Source organism: Halichoeres trimaculatus, unplaced genomic scaffold (genome assembly GCF_033239565.1).
Source record: "Halichoeres trimaculatus isolate MK-OKI-2021-1 unplaced genomic scaffold, fHalTri1.1 fHalTri1_scaffold_2, whole genome shotgun sequence".
NCBI classification, from domain to species: domain Eukaryota; kingdom Metazoa; phylum Chordata; class Actinopteri; order Labriformes; family Labridae; genus Halichoeres; species Halichoeres trimaculatus.
In genome coordinates, this window is record NW_027437180.1 from 12,133,581 (window position 1) to 12,150,838 (window position 17,258).

General features: G+C 42.1%; 2 protein-coding genes across 2 annotated transcripts in view; one reads left to right on the forward strand and one right to left on the reverse strand.

Annotated features, from left to right (window-relative positions):
• The first annotated feature begins 330 nt into the window (after positions 1 to 330).
• On the forward strand, positions 331 to 1,824 carry npb (neuropeptide B). The gene is made up of 2 exons (XM_074694891.1): positions 331 to 693; positions 1,286 to 1,824. The coding sequence occupies exons 1-2, from the start codon at positions 430 to 432 to the stop codon at positions 1,412 to 1,414; spliced, it is 393 nt and encodes a 130-aa protein (XP_074550992.1). The 5' UTR covers positions 331 to 429; the 3' UTR covers positions 1,415 to 1,824.
• Positions 1,825 to 1,829: 5 nt separating this feature from the next.
• The window catches only part of gnav1 (guanine nucleotide binding protein (G protein) alpha v1), a 38,358-nt gene continuing 22,929 nt past the window's right edge, over positions 1,830 to 17,258 (reverse strand). Inside the window, exons 6-9 of the mRNA XM_074694878.1 lie at positions 9,217 to 9,346; positions 8,968 to 9,039; positions 5,850 to 5,937; positions 1,830 to 3,183 (exon numbers count right to left, since the gene is read on the reverse strand). Of these exons, the coding sequence (XP_074550979.1) occupies positions 2,993 to 3,183; positions 5,850 to 5,937; positions 8,968 to 9,039; positions 9,217 to 9,346 (481 nt within the window). The 3' untranslated portion in view covers positions 1,830 to 2,992. The remainder of the gene's footprint in view (positions 3,184 to 5,849; positions 5,938 to 8,967; positions 9,040 to 9,216; positions 9,347 to 17,258) is intronic.

Genomic DNA, 17,258 nt, shown 5'->3' on the forward strand with positions numbered 1-17,258 from the left:
AGGTTAAAACCAGTGGACGTTAAAGAAAGAGTTCATTTAGCTTCCTAAAAGCAGGACTTTAAATTTTGGATATATTGTGTAAAATTTGTATAGCTAATTGAAGCACATTAATTTAGACTTTAAGGCCCCAGTGGGATCTGACGTCATGTGTCCGTCCTGCTCCCCTAATGTTAAGTTGTCAAACGTCAGAGAAGAGCTGACGTCCCCATACATCTCCAACCCCCTCATGTGCTATATCACACGCCGGACCATCATCCGCCCACATCTTTTGTGATTTGACGAACGTCCTGGGTCATGACAACGTCGCGTAGTCAGCCTATATAAGCAGCAGAAAGTTTCCAAGGTACAAACAAAACATTAAGTAGCTCCGACTAGGCAACGAAAACGCACTTCTCTCCTGCGCTAAAAAGTACAAGGACGGTTCCAGACATGCAGAGATCAGTCAGATTTGCCGTTGTGTGCGTCGCAGTGTCTCTTCTCATCTGCTGCCCGCCAGTGGAAGCCTGGTACAAGCAGTCCACCGGGCCCAGCTACTACTCAGTGGGCCGAGCCTCCGGTCTGCTCTCCGGCATCAGGAGGTCTCCATACGTCCGGAGGGCTGAGTCCGAGGAGACGCTGATGGACAGCGGAGAGACAGCGGGTAACAGCGTGCTTTCAGAGACGAACAGGGAGATCTCCATTCTTAAAAGCATGGTGGGTACAATTCAGATACTTTCCCCCTATTTTTTGAAGCTGTTTCTTGATTATCCAGACGAGACGCACGGATAAAGGCTTCCATAGAGTCCTATAGATGGCTATAAGTTAGAGTATTTAAAGCCGGAATTCTTCCAGAAATACACGTTTTAAGAAAGCGCTGCTTGTTGGTAACTTTTGCTGAAATAATTTTCAGCTAAGATGAAAATCGTTGCAAAGTTTCACAGCTCATGCGTAAAAGCGCAAACCGTTTGGCAAAAACTGGGCGAGACAACGCAACACTTTCAAGATAATCGCAGCAATGCTCACTGTCAGGTTAAGTTAAGTTGCTTTAGATGTTTGATTTGAACGTGGGCTCCAGACAAATGCGATGACAAATGTTAATAAAGGATGGAATTATACGATGGTGATTGTTTCATAACATTTCTGAAACAAAACATTCAAATGTTATCCGGTTTAAGTAATATATAATTAATAACATTAACAACTTCGAGTCTTTAAATGTTTTTTTGTTTTGTTTTATTATTCAAACTGTTTGTTTCATGTCGCTAACTTTATTCGTCTCATCACTTTCCTCTCCCCCCTCCGCCAGGCTATCTGCGTAAAGGACATCTCTCCAAACCTGAAAAGCTGCGAGCTGCTGCGGGACGGGACAGGAACCTTCCAGTGCAAGGCGGACGTCTTCCTCACTCTGGACTCCCTGGACTGCCTGTCCGCATGAGCCCGGTCCTCCACCGACCGGGCCCGAGGAGCGCTTTCTGGAGACGACACATATTGAGGAAAAAACGAGGGGTGTCGGAGTGTGTGTGGGAGGGTGGAGGGAGGGTGGATGAAAGCGCAGAAGAAACCCATTCATCGACGGTGATGGACTGCTGCAGACTCTGAATGTTATCTGATTTTATGAAAAAAATACCACAAACATTGTTCATTTTCTTTAGTTTTGAAGCTGTTCTGTAAAAGAAATGAAAAGAAAAACAAGTAATGACAACCTCTTCCTTCAGGTTACTTCCCATCTTTGCTGTAATCCCCAAACATGTAACCACAGATGCCAACATGTATTAAATGTCCAGAAATTTCACAGAGCAGATATCCTGGAAAGTACTTTTATTTATTTTATCTATTAAAACGAACAAACACCGGTAACAAGTTGTGTGGCTTAAATTTGTCTTGAAATACGTTCAGGAAGGGAAACAGGATCCACACTTGCTTCATTTTAGACAACAATAATTATGTTGTGCAGTGTCCTTTTCAGAGAAACAATAATACGATCATAAAATGAGCTCACCTGTAGAAAATTTTATCTGTGTTGTAGTTTTACCAACAATATAGTGCCGACTCTGAACTCTCCGACCGTCTGATTTTGCTGCCTGTATGACTGAGATAAGACAATATCTGAAAGTTAAAACACAAACAAAGACGTCAAACATGATTGAAGATTTTTAATATCTCTTCAGGCTCATCGCCAAAAAAGGCACTTAAGGTTTTTTTTTTTCTGAATCTGCCATTACTACATCTTGTGTTTCCAGTCTGGTTGGGTAGAAAAGCCCCAAGTAGAGTTAACACCACACAAATAACATCCACAAGTTTGATCCCAGGTGGAAAATCAGAGTTTATGAGAGTGTGTTAAAGACTTGAACAAAACACTCTCAGTCAGAGAGGCTTCGACAAACATTTGTCCTGTTTTGAATATAAAAGACCGTCGTCATCACTGACTGGATGGAGTCAGGGAACAAGTGACTTCAGTTCAGAAAAAGTAAACACAAACTGGGAGCATTAGGTGGGTATGACGCATAGGATGTGGACAGCAGAGGGACGACGTGATGGATGAGCTGCAAACACGCGGCGGTATGCATGAGTGAACCCTGTGCCGTGGAAGGAACGGACAAACAGTAAATCCTCACACCCTCTGTGTCCGGACCCACCCACTACACACACTGAGGAAAAGACAGCCTAATAAACGCTGTGTGTGTGTTAGTGTGTGTCAAGTCTTTATAAAAAAGTCACATCACTGATCACTCACATCACGGTCTGTTTTGTGAACACATTTTGAAATAAAAAAACAGAGTATACTAAACACAAGGTTTCCAAAGTCAACATCTTAGGGCTCAACCCTAAAGGTCCAGAAGATGCCAAACAGTTCTTGTCCTTCAGTGTTCTTTGAAACATTTTTAAGCTCCATGAATAATAGAGGAGAGATGTTGAAATGCAGCAGTGCCAAAGAGTGTCTGAGATTCAGTGTCAACGATCCTCTTCTGTGTATCGATGGTCAGTACCAACTGTCCAGACTTCATACCTGTAGCTACAGGAGCGACACAGCCTCCAGGTTTTCTCTGATTATCGTGTCCATAACCACCTGAAAGACGACCTGGATGTTGGAGGTGTCGGTTGCCGTGGTGAAGTGGTGGTAGATGAGTTTGCTGGGCGTGGTGTTCAGAGAGATGAAGGTGGCAGCGATGTAGCGAGCAGCAGAGTCCACGTCACAGTCTGCTCCTGGAGGACAGAGGATGAGGAAAGTTAATCTAAAATTCACAGTAAAAGAAAAAGAAAGTCACAATAACCCATCGTCTACATGCCAAACACAGACAGAGGACGAGCATCATGGAAGTGTGTGGTCTACAACACAAAAAAAAGCTCTTCCTAAAAGACTGAGGCACAACTGTCTGGTTCAGTTTTTAATGTTTTAAATCACATGTGCCTGACTGAAGGTTCTGTAAGTTATTTCGTCTCCTCAATGATTTGACAAAAGGTAAGTCAGGGTTCAGTTTTGGGTCCAGTTTTATTACACATCTTGCACATCATCAACACCCTAACCCATTTCATCTGAGCACAGGTGATAGATAACCAGACCCTGAGAGTTCTGTGAAGTTGATTGACTGAAACAGCTGGATATCTGGAAACTTTCTGCAGAGAAATTAATACAAAATGGATATCCTTTTATTGGACCACAACATATGATGGCAGTTAATGCCACCTATTGGTCACCTATTTAGGCTACTTAAAACTACTGCAAAGAGCAAAGCTGGTGCAACCATGGTTTGATGGTGTGTTCACACTCTACCCCCCGTTACTTCTTAGTTTTCATCGGGTAGAGAGGAGAGGGACAGAGCAAACAGAGAGCAGAGTATGTAAAAAGATGTTATTTTGTTGTAGTGAAACATCTTCTGATGCATAGCAGGGGCACATCATCAGACACCCTTTCTCAGGCGGCCCAGCTGAGGTTCATGAGGCCTCAGCTTGTGCCCCAGCAGCATTGAGCCACGGATCTGCTCTCTTCATCCAGAGCCACCTAGAGGCTTTCTCTGCTGCCCCTGTGTTGTTACGGATGGCCCTTCTCTTGCTCTCTCCTGTGATGCCGAATGTGCAGTGTAGGCTCTGCACAGAGACTGTCCAGCAAAGCCTCTGCACCCTACCTCCACCGGCAGGCACCTAGCCTTCCACCCTTGTCTGTGGCAGTCGTTGACTAGTCCGTCTTATCACATCAAAGGCCTCCTCCACTCGCTATTCCCACGGCATAGTGAGCTCCAGCATGACGATGTTCTTTGTTGGCTCTGACACCAAAATGATGTCAGGTCTGAGGGTGGTTTTAGCAACATGCTGGGGGAGCTTGAGTCGGCTGCCCTAGTCCACGGAGAGCTGCCAGTCCCGTGCAGTGTTGAGAAGCCCGGATGCTTCTCTTAATGTTGTTCTTGGTCTCTCCTCAGCTCTGATGAAGTTGATGGATTTCTTCGTGGGTTTTGACCTTCCACAGCTGGCGATGCCATTGCAGATGCTCTCCGCGATGGTCTTGAGCACCTGATCGTGACGCCATCTGTAGCAGCCTTCCCCCAGAGCTTTTGGGCTGCAACTCATTATGTGCTTTAGGGTCCTCTTTCTTTTGCAAAGGGGGCATGCTGGTGTATCGACCAATCCCCAGCAGTGCAAGTTGGAAGGGCTGGGGAGTACATAATAGACGGCCTGGAGTAGGAACTTGATGTGGTGTGGCTCTGCCCGCCAGAGGTCAGTCTATGAGATCTTCCTCTCCGCGACTTGCTCCCATCTCGTCCAGGGGCCTTGCTGTCTCATCCCCACTGCTCGTTAAAATGAGCACAGGGGAAGCAGAGTCAGGAAGAGGAGCTGGTCTAGGCAAAAGCTGAACCCCTGCCAGCTGAGGCAGTACACTCTACCCCCCTCTACCGTCTGTTTTTGAGAGGCTGAAATGAGAGTTCTTAAAGACCCCAGCCTGAAATTAGATTATTTTGAGCTGTGAATCATATTAAGGTACCAACACAGCTATAAGGGTGAAAATAGCAGCTCTTTAAGTTTTACATTATCATGTATCCAAGGTATATATTTCTTCCTAGCACTCCAGAAGCCTCTTCCATTGTTGCCATGCTACAAACGTATGATTCTGTATTTATAATAAATACATATCTGACCTGGAAAGTTTGGAAAGGGACTAAAAAGTGCAACAAAGAACGGCGCAGGGTGTTTAAGCACAGTACGAAGCTCTCACCAATCCATGGTGTCATAATCTGAGTGAATCTGAGTCACACATAATTCTCACGAGACTCTTTGAAAACACCATTAAGAGCAGCCTGCAGTCTACGGGGATTACTAAAAAATACATTTACCTCAGATTTAGGATTGACAACTACGATTTGAAGTTTTTTTCCAGTATGTTTTAGCGTGCCGATATCAGATTTTAGGTGGGAGTCCGTTTATTTGTGTTTTTGGTCAAGTAAAAATTGGTCCCGTCTGAGTGCAGAGGAAACCAGCAGAGGAGCAGGGAGGGGGTGTTTGGTGCGAGCGCTCTGGGCTTCTGCTGCACAAAAACACTGCTGTAGGGGTAATTTCTGCCCTAAACCTTACGATAGGACCCAACTTGTTCCATCCCAGAGTATCACTTTAATGGAGATAACAGAAGTCAGTTTTATAAACAGGCCAATTCAACAATTTCAGTTCATGCACTAAGGTTGATGAACAAGACAGTATGATATCGAAAGTGTTCCTTATTTATTTACTCAAACACAACACAGTGTAAATAAGTTCAACATGAACTCTTAATGAACTGGTCATTTATAACATTCAAATTATGAAATCATAAATAGATGTGTTTGATTGTTTCAGCTTTTAGTAGAGGTCTTTTAAGTTGATGTGGGCTGGGAACACAGTCCTACCTTTAAACTGCGGCAGGTATAACCGAAGGTGTCTGCAAGAGTGTAAAATCTTGTCCTGAAAGAGGTCTATCTTGTTCATGAACAAAATCTGTAAGGAAAAGACACACACAAACAATCAGCTGTGACACTTGGAGTTCATCAAACATCAAAGACCTCTCAGGTGTAAAAGGAAATCAATACTAGAGATCATGAGAAAAAAGAAAATGTTGATCTGATTTGGTGATTTCATCTGAAGCTTAGCAACAACTAACCAAACTATGAAACCAATAAATCAGCTTGAAATGACAGTCTCAGTTCCTGTCGCTTTACAGATATTAACAAAAAATGTCTAGATCAATAGCTGCATCACAGCCGGCGTGAGGTGACGATGGTGTTTGTGGTCGATCAATGACCTCCCTCCTCACATCAACGTGTGATTAATCACTCGTGTAGTCTCCAGTGCCGGAAACAAGCTTCTACTTTCACAAATCTGTTGTTCTTGTCACACTGTCTCCATGTTTTACTAGTCCTTTTAGCTTTGTAGTCCACCAATTAAAAATACAGCCAAGTTCTTGCTTTTAAGGTCTGTTTGATCACAAAAAACATCTTTCAAAAAAGGAAAAACCCTGATAATGACAAGGGTGGGATAAGGTAGAGCCCGTTTTCAATGAACCGGAATAAGAACAACATTTAGGTGTGTAATTAAAGTTAACTGAGGTGGAGGTTACGAATCTCCCTCCCACGTCAAAAAGGTATCATTAAACACTTTTGTTTAATGAGCCTGTTGGCCACGTTAACGTGCGGGCCCACACATTACCCTGCACATAAACACGTCACACACAAAACATTTAACTGCCTGTCCGGCTCTAATAAAGGCTTCAATCCATGATTTTATGAGAAGAAATACTTAACAAAAAGAGATCCTCTTGTTAAACACTGCAGCTTCTTTTGTTTACATCTTCACTGTGGACATATTTAGGTTTTACAAATGTTTATACCAACTTGTCCTAATGACTTCAAGGATTTAAGGATTTCACAAATGCTCATACAAGTCTGGACTCACTCACTTTTACTAGCTTGAGTTCAAATGGATGTTTTTTTTTTTTTTCTCAGATGAGCTTGTTTAAAAAGTTTAAGTGTTTAGGACGGGAGTGAGCAGCAGCAGACACTCACGTCATCATGTTGTGACTTGTGTTTTCAGAGAACTTCAAATGCAGAGTTAAGTGGACTGAATTGAAAAAGCTCGTTTCATGCTTGTTTTAATGTGATCACTTACCGGAAACGAGGGTGGAGAAACACAGAGAGGGGAAAATGTCACCCTGTCGAAGCCCGCCCTAATTACAACTCGCCGTTTAATTACGAGTGACGGGGGACAGAGAGACAAAGAGCTGAGGCTGGGCCCTGTTGTGTGTGTGTGTGTGGAAACAGCATTATTTACACACACATCAGTGGTATTCTTGTCTCATGGTGCCACTGAGAACAAAGAGAGATACAAAGAGACTTTGCTCGTGTCTCGTCCACAAACTGGTCTGCGGTCTCCGCCCCCTTCAGCTGAACTTTGATGTCTGACTTTGGACAAAACAGACCGTTGCTGTCGTACCTGCTACCCCTTAGCTGTTAAAGAATTTATGTGCTAATTTAAAGAAATAAGAAAAAAAAAGTTGTCTAATTAATACCTTAGTGTGATGAAATTTAAATTAAAGTGTTATCCTCTTTTTATTAAATCCATAGTGCACTGTCTTACAGATGCACGGCAAATGCACTAAAAGGATGTGACTTTTCTCTGAACAGCTTATCATTTTTCCTAAACGAGGGTGAAGCTTGGCTCAACTTTCACTTGCTCTCGGGCACTTGAGCCCAGTTTCCACCAAGCAGTCCGGTTTAGGTCAGTACGGTTTGGTACGGGTTGGCTCAGTTAAGCTTGGTCCTGTTTGCGTTTTTCACAGCCAACCGTGCCCCTTCATGGTAGGTGGTGTGTAAGCTGGATGCCGACAGCGGCTCAGTAACATAATAGCGTGACACTATAGCAGTGCGACACAGTGTACCCCTCTAATAAATCCAACGAAGAAGAAAAAGGGGTAACACAGTACATAGATAACATCCAGCATTTCGTTCTCTTGTGATTGGCATGTAGCTCTTTGATACAGAGACAAAGAAACTTTGCTTCAGAGAAGTCTGTGTGCCACCAGGAGAAATGCAGCCGCTTTCACATGGTGACAGTTCTTTTGACCAATCAACGGTCTGCAGTGTTGTAGCTCCACCTTTCGAGAGCGGATTGGTTTAGTCTAGCACCCATACAGAAGGGTGCCAAAAAGTGGGACAGCTCGTCCCAGTTATTTGAGGATCTGTCCTGGGATAAGTCAGTGAAAATGCTGTGAAACGGGGCTTAAAGAGCTCATGAGCTGGATTTCTGCTAACCAAGTATGTGTCAAATAACCCTGTGATTAGCTTGTGATAACATGCCAAGCCAGGTGCACGGCTCCTGAGTCTCTCCCACAAAGAAATGCAATGCAGCAGATGGGTGCTGGGCTTGTGAATGTGTTCAATACGTTCACATCAGTCAGAGTTGGAGGCTGAGGGTGTGCGCTGCGGCTAGCCCTGAGCCAAGGAGGAGAAGCCTGTTTTAAAAATTGTTGTCTTTCATTCCTCCTAAAGAAAGGGTGCTTGCATTTAGGCATCACTATTATCATGGAAAACTTCTTTTCTCCACTACCAGAATGATCTATACTCTGAGTACAAAGCTGAAAACTTTGGACCAGGTTTAGTTGATTAATGGTTTGATTTATTTTCGATTGTTTAAAAAAATAAGTCCCTGATCATGCCTTGTACAATAACTGAGACAGAACCTTAAATGAAAAAGCTTTAATGGAGAAAGACACCAGCTTTGTGAAACAGCAGGAAAAATAAAAAGCAATGCATACGAAGACAGTTACACACATTCAGCTGTTGTATTTTTTCAACTCTACACATCCGTCACCTCAGTGACTTTCGTTTAACTGCTCTTTTGAGATGTGGAGTCAGTTTTTGTGTCAGCTGATGAAAACTAATAAGAGGAAACTCAGTGAGCCTTAATGTTTCTGTTTGTCTTTCAGTATTTCACCTCCTGAGGTGAGGGTGTGATGAGTTATGTTTATCTTACCATGGATGTGCTGCGGAAGAAAACGTTGTTGCAGATGGATGAGAAGAGCTTCAAGCTCTCCTGAAGACGGTTCTGTAGAGACAAGACAATAACGTCACCTGACAGCTGCGGAGGAGCAGAGGAGCACAGAGGCTGGTATTTTGTCACTTTTAAAACTGCTTTTATGTCAAGACAGCATCATCAGATTGGGTAGTTTGTTTTTTAAAAATGCACTTTTGTGGCTTTAGTCAGTGTGAGTGTTTCTTGTACCATGGAGGTGTCTTCCACGAGGGTCATGTCATAGCCACTGAGCGACACCACAAACAGCACTGCTCTGACATCTTCAAAACAACCGATCCACTTCCTCCGCTCAGTTCTCTGGCCTCCAACGTCGTACATCCTGCACACACACACACAAACACACAGATGGAGAACATTTAGACAATTAAAAAAACCTCATCATTAACAAATCTAGGGAAAAAAAATGAAAAGTTCATAACAATGTTGGCATAAGGAATAAAGAACACACTTGCTGTTTACTCTGAGATTGTTAATCTTGTAAATATAATGGAAACACAGCATTGTGACTGAGTGCTACATGTTAGCAGCATGCTAGTTAATTTGGGGCCCCAAGACATAACATAACTATGGATCAGAGCAGTCAAGTATCACTTACAGCTTGCAGCAGTGACCACGCCCCCATATTGAGGAAAACGAGCACTGTACAGATCCAGGTGTTTGATAAGAAACATGAGGAGCACGATGACTGATTGCCATTGTGCAGCATTTTTCAAGTACAACAAATGAAAAAAAATGTAATTCGAATTTTTACATTCATTTTCAAAAGGAAAACAATGTAGAAAACAAATTGGTCTTCAGAGGACAAATGTGTAAACTCTGGTACCAGTCTTGTGTCTATAAGCTGCTGTTCACAGTTCAATTAAATAGTCATATAGACTTGAACTTGCTTTAAAGACTTGAACATACATGTTTTTTAAGTCCTTCTGACCACTTTAAGTGCTTTTACTCTGCGAGTCACATTCACTCATTTACTGTCAGAGGCTGATACAGTACAGGAACACCAGCATTAAAGGGGCTGACAAAACTAATCCCAAAATATTTTTTGAGCAGATTGACCCAGATCTCTTTTTTCTCTGCTAAACTCCATTAGCTGCTGTGGTGTTATCATCAGGACTTCAACGTGCTGTAAATCACTTTGGTTCTGGGCGACCCGGAATGGGAAACAAAGAAATAGCATGTTGATAATCTCATTTCAAATCATGGGTCACAGTCAGTTGAATGTACAGGAGTGAGACTATTTAAAATCACTCAGAAAGTCTTTACAGGGACTTTTACTAATCTCATTTATAATCATGTGCACACCTTGCTCTGCAGGTAGAGATGGGCTGATACACTTTTATACATTCCAATCTGATCTGAACTATCAAAATTTAATTGTGCCGATACCCAATCCATACTGATACAGTTGGCAACAGTAAAACATAAAACAAACAAAACATTCTCAATTTCAAGCCATTTATTAAATAGCACTGCAACAACCTGAGTGCAATATGTAATGGCATGTTATGTAGGGAAGCACCGATCCAACTTCTCTGGTTTCGATACCGACTCCTGGGCTTTGGGTATCAGCCTATACCGAAAGTGATCCGATACCAGTGTTAAATAATAACCTGCATGTCCTACTATGGGATAAGACTGGTAATGTTTAGGTAAAAGGCAAAAAACGAGTGGATGAAAAAACTGAAGTGAATATTTATTTAAACTATAGAATATTCACATGTTTAGCAATATTTTGGTAAAAACAATGTGTCAGAATGTACAGAAATTCCATTCAAATGTAAACTTTTATACCCTGTAGACTGGTAATGCAGCACAAAAAGTGCATCAAAGGAAACATTTTATATCAAGTCGCCAAGAGCGCCAGTGAAAAAAAGCATGGAGCTGTTCGCCTGGATCGGCACTATGGATCGACCCCTTTCCCACTGATACCAATCCAGCTTTGAGGGGCACCAATACACCAATATCAGGATCGGTATCAGTGTATCCCTAACTGCAGGACTTATGACTGAACCCTCAGCCTTTGGTTTTAAAGACAACAGACTTAGGCCTCAGCTGCCCTTTCTCCAATCATTTCTCAGTCATGTTTCTTCATTTTTGCTTTTTGTTTTTCATCAAAGGGGTGTGCTAAAAAAAAAACAAAATAACAGCCCCTCATCCTCATTTCAGAGCTCTCCTGTCCCATTGTTTACAAGCATGTGTTCATAAATAAGAGCACCAAATAACATCCAGATTACATTATGTTGTGCAGCTCTCTAAAAGAACGGGTCACTCTGAGTTTGCATCGGACAAACACCCATCAGTAGTTTTCATGTTAGTCTTTTTTTTACTTTTAACTAGAAATGCATACCAATATGCGATAACCTTGACTAGACCTAGAAAATATTACTAAGAAACACAGTTTATAAGAAATGGTTTTTTTTTTGCCTTAGTGTTTATTTTATTTAGACTCTCAATGGTCATTAAACAACAGTGTATTTTCAGCCCAGGATAGTCTGGACCCTCACAGAGAAAAGAGGACAGCTGCAGGTTAAGTGCAAAGTAGCTGAATGGATAAATCTCATCTACAGAATAATCAAAGAAAAACAGCAGTTTGACTGTAAGAAGAAACCAAAAGCTAGAAACAAAAAGAGTCGCACATGTGTGGGGGAATAAGAACAATCACACAATCAGCATGGACCCAGGTCCTGATCAACACTCCACCATACGACATTTAAGTGAGTAAACCGGTAACCTGAGGAAAAAGTCATTTAACCAGCAAACTCGTACATGTTTTAAGTTCTCATTTCTAAAAACGGATATATTTTCCCTTTACATGATCATAACTATAGAAATATTAACCATTTGTATTTTTGTGGAAGCCTCAGCTGTCTTATGAAAGAGCATATCAAGAAGTCAGCCTATGAGGAAGTTAAAGATATGTGTATGTATCATTCAGCAGACACTGATGCTGTATGTGAAAAAGTGAAATGTGTGTGTGTGTGTGTGTGTGTGTGTGTGTGTGTGTGTGTGTGTGTGTGTGTGTGTGTGTGTGTGTGTGTGTGTGTTTGACAGTACAGTATGTGGAATGAATTCTCATTGTGACTGACATGTCCTTTATCAGAATTCAATTTCCAGTAGAGAAGTTCACGGCTGTGCGTTGTGTGTGTTCATGACCTTGCATACTGATGCTGTCGCCTGCCGTAGCACTGACTCTGATCAATGACAGATTGTATTACTTTTAGATAAGGTCAGATATTCCTAAAATATGGGATTTACTCTCGCACACAGACACACATAGAGGAGCATCTCACGTGTCTCAGTAGACCAGGTGAAGCCATTTTCAATTTTCCTCAAGACAATCACAACATTTTTCCAGAAACAATCACAACAGGGCAGCACAACGAGCGTAAAAGGTCAGTGTTCTCTGAAAGGACTAAAGAGGAAAACAAAACAAAGAATCAGAGCAGAGAAACTCAGACATGAAGCCACAGATCAGTTCCTCCCACTTCACCCATTTGAAAACCAGATGTGTCATCTCCAACTTTCCATTTGAGCTTCTGTCCAGTTAATGCAGCTCTTTATTGAGAGCAGAAACAAACATGTGGAAACACACACACAAAGAGGGAAACAAACAGCAAAGTTCAATCAGGGGTATGAGAGAAGATTTCCGGTGGAAATTTTCTCTGGAAATTGAAGCCAAACTGGACGCGTCAGTGAATCTGATGCTTCATTACACAAGACTACTCACAAGCATGTGTACCCACCACCCTAACAACACTGATCAGTAATAAGGGTGCTCCCTGCCCTCAAGGTCAACAAACACTGATCGACTCTCGTCCCCTTCTGCTGTGTGAGTGGACCACACAGTGGTCATTTCAGACAGAGGTGGGCACAGGTGGGCACTCGAGTCTGATAACTGAGTCTAACTCCAGAGACAACTTCAGAATCTATACAACTCAAACACTGTAAAGAGCTAAAGTCCTGGCCCAAACTCAAAGGTGAGGGTGTTTATGGTAAAGGTGAATGATGTTACTTTTTTACTGCATGAGATAAGTTAGCATTATGAGGTGAGATAGTATCTAAACATAAACCTGACACTCATGAAAGTGTCTTTACTCCTGCTTTTCTGGTTAGCCTTGAACCAACCTAATCTGCTGTTAGACACACAGAAGCAGAGTGGTGGGCCCTTTTCATATTGATATTTATCACATACTCTGTTCTGCTATGACTGCTCAACTAGATCCCAGTGATACCATCATGGCTCTTTAATGACTTCTGATGCCAACACAGCAGAGGGTTGACTCAAAAGAGATGTTTTTGGGCCACAAATATCGCTGAACTGGCAGTGTAAAAAGGTCCCATATCCTTTTCTGCAGTTTAATATGGATCATTGATGTCTTCATGAAATGGTAGTAACATGTTTTGGTTCAAAAAGCCAATAAATCAAGCACAGCAGCATTGTTTCCAGGCTCTCATAGCCCCTCTGTTCAGCACGCTCTGATTTAGTGGGCGTGGCCTTCATATGTAAATGAGTCACTGCTGATATCGCCCCGCTCTTCAGCGTCACTGAGAGCGGCACCACAAGCTACGAGTGCACAATGTTTAGAAAACAACGAAGCTCGTTTACCGTAACATTACAGGCTAAAACAACAGGCTAACCGCAGCTAAAGTTACCATCCTGAAGCTAACACAGAGACAGGGGGGACACTGAGGAAAAGCTCTTACATCTGCTCCACAGCACACAGCATTTAAAATACTCACATTTCCAGGGTCTGAGGTTTGTTAGAGGATGGTTGGTAATGTGCCTGGATTCAGGACCAGTCTATTCGCTAGCCCTCTGTTGGACTGTCCAAAGTTGGAAAAGTAGTTGACAGTGAAGTGACTAGCACACACATGCACAGTTTTACTGAGTGTAGCTGGCACATTTCACTCATAAATGAACTCTGGCCACTTAGCCTTGTGCATGGAACTAAGTGGCTGTTTACAGCCAAAAACAGAGCAGTGATGGCTCTTCAACTTTGACATAGTGGGCACGGAGGGGGTATCTGCTCCGGTGGACCAATCAGGTCAGACTTGCTTCTGATTGGTCAAAAAAAGGAATCACCGATGTTGGCAAAATCCAAACAGCTCGTTTTAGGTCAGGATTTTACATTCACAATCACTACTAAGTACAGGTTTGGTCATTGAATATCACATTTTGTGGGCTGGGAGGAAAGCCAAAGACCCACAAATTTCACTATAAGACTTAATAAAGTGATTTTTGCACAATATGGGACCTTTAAAAAAGGCTAGTGTTTAATGTTTGGAGTGTGTGTGTGTGTGTGTGTGTGTGTGTGTGTGTGTGTGTGTGTGTGTGTGTGTGTGTGTGTGTGTGTGTGTGTGTGTGTGTGTGTGTGTGTGTGCGTGTAGGTGTGTGTGTGTGTGTCTGTGTGTGTGTACACCTGAGAGTGAGTTCATGATTATGATACAACATGCCTCTTGTGTGTCTCGTAACTGCCCAAAACCCATAATGTGAACAGTAACGCTATATAAATTTACAACCTGAGTTACGAACGACATACTGCTACTGCTGTGGATGAAATGAACAAGTGTGAATGTAGTCAAGAACAAGTTAAGACAACTAGTCGTCCTAGCTTGTGGTTAAAAAGGGAGTATTCTGCTTTTAAACATGGATATGGTATGTGACAATTTTCTGAACACGACATATTCACATGTTGTAGAAATCCATTAATCAGTCTGAAAACTGCTCCAAAAGCTTTATTTGTGCCAAGTTGGAGAGGTGGGGCTCAAACACCAAGGTCTGCATTCAACAGGACACCGGAGGCCTAACCAATCAGAGGGAAATCTTGTGAACATACAACAGAGGTACCAGGGGGACAGAACAAAGCCTAAAAAAGCACAATATCTCCTTAAACTACCATGTTTTCCCTTTTGTTTTAAAGGCTTCTTCAGGTCTGGGAAAATGTGCTTTGAACCTGTCGAAAAAGCTGCCTAGCAGAAGTTGAGTCGGGGATCTGCCCCAATTGTTGCTCCAGCGTGCATAGTGTAAAAAAAAGAGGTTGAAAGATATGGATGGGTTGGCACTACACAAGATTTACTTTTTGATAAATATGTACAATTCAAACATTCTGAAAAATGAAAACCAAAACAGCTCTTGGCTCTCAATGAAGAGGCAGCATTTTACATGGTTTGACCTTGTCTTCAGTGATGTATTACACTCTATCCTCAGTTTCCATCATGCCCTCCTTCACCATCTCATACCTTCCATTTCTCCCTCAATAATGTCCACTTTCGTCCACAGTGCTGTAATTGTAATTATCTGAGCACTTAATGTTAATGAGACGGGAAAAGACCCAGATCTTTAGTACAAATAGGGGTCAAAGGTCAAACAGGACATCTGTATGCAAACTAGGCTGTCTGGGTGTTAACTTTTCAGACTTCACGCTCCTCCACTCACACATATTTCTCATTTGCATACACACCTACGCACACACACACCTACACACCCACACACACACACAGGAGATAATGGCTTGATGAAAGGCTATCACCCCATGCATTGCTCATGTAGTTTCGGTACTGTCACGAAGGTTTAAGCCATTTATTACAAGATTTTTGAAAGCATTTCTTTCTTGTCTGGACATTAAACAGACACTAAAAAGTGCACTAATGTGAACCGATGTACATCTGTAAAATGTGGTTGTGATGTCACTAAGGAAATCCAGTGAAAGGAGATTGGTTTAGTTTAGTTTATTCCTGCACATATTATCACAATACAAGTGCATTACAGATATACCTGTACATATATATACCTGTACAGTTCATACTTTTCAGACGGTAGAAGCTCTTAAGTAGTCAGTTCATATTCATGAAGTCACGTTACTCAGCCTTCTGTGCATTAATTCACTGTGTAAGTACAAACGTTTTCCTCCAGAGTAAGGACTGACAGAAATCATGCGTCTACCTTTCAGGTATGGAGGAAGAGCTTGTAGCAGAGACTGTCTGAAACATAATTGTAGTTTAATTGACTCCCCGTCTGTTTCTGCAGAGGAGCAAGAAGCCCTGGGAAGAGGGGGAGAAGCAAACTTTCAGCCTTGAAGAGGGAAGAGCTGAGGTGGCCTAAAGCTGTCTGTCAATCAAGTTACACACTCTACCTTGAAAATCCAAAATCATGGTCAGGTTGTCTAGGACAGGATCAATTTACGGCATGTAGACGTCTTTATGACAACACCACTACACACCGGCCAAAGTTTAGCAGTGAGAAGAGAGATCTGTGTTTTTCTCTGGTAAGACGATTTCTTAGATTTATTTTGAAGCAATGTTGGGCACAAGGGCTGTACTGTCAAAAAGGAAAAGGAGAAAAGAGCAGAAGGAACAGGAGAGTGACAGAGCACAGGCTAAAACATGGGTAAAGCTGTTTTTTGAGAGCTTACATAGCTCTGCTTGGTGAGGCTGGAGCTGGTAGATGAGCACTGGTAGGACACAAACAGGACTCACTAGTGTTATATGGATGACTAACATGAAACATAATCTTGTCCTTTCTTTAGTACCTTAAAGATCATATGAGGAGGATCTGTTTTAATTGCACTCTCTCGCCACCTTGTGGCCCGGAGTCTTTGCACACTGTTGTAAATCACTTTTAGTGAGGTATGTGTTTGTTTTGAAATTATATGGCGATTGACAAATTTTCTTTGTTCAAGACATTTATCAGGTATTTATCAGTACAGTTAGGAAGCACTAAGGTTTGTTGTAAATGTTGTAGTAGCCGGCTATACATGGTGACATTGTCAGCCCTGTAGGCTAACATGACAACAAGTAAACGTTGTCAGTTTGTAAGTACTTGAGTAGCTGTCTATATTTAGTGCAGCTGACAGACTGGTGCTCAAAGACATGTCCATAATGTTTGTAACGATAGTAAATCCTGGTTATGTCCTGCCAGTCATTTACCAATGTTGCCACTGAGATGTTTTGATTTTTATGGTTTAATTATTATTATTTTTAACAGAGTAGTCAAAGTATAATAAAAGGAGTCAAAATGCTACTCATCATATGTGCATTTGGATGGCTGCCACTTTCAAGTGAAATCACAGACTGGTGAGGGTGGTTTGAGCACTGACAAGTGAATTCAAAAAGCATTCATGGACAAAAAATGCAACCTGTGTTCCAGCTCCTTACTCTGATATAAGCAATAAATGAGCCAGTTGACTTACAAAGATCCACTGAGAAAAACAGTTTAAGCAGCAAGATTAAAG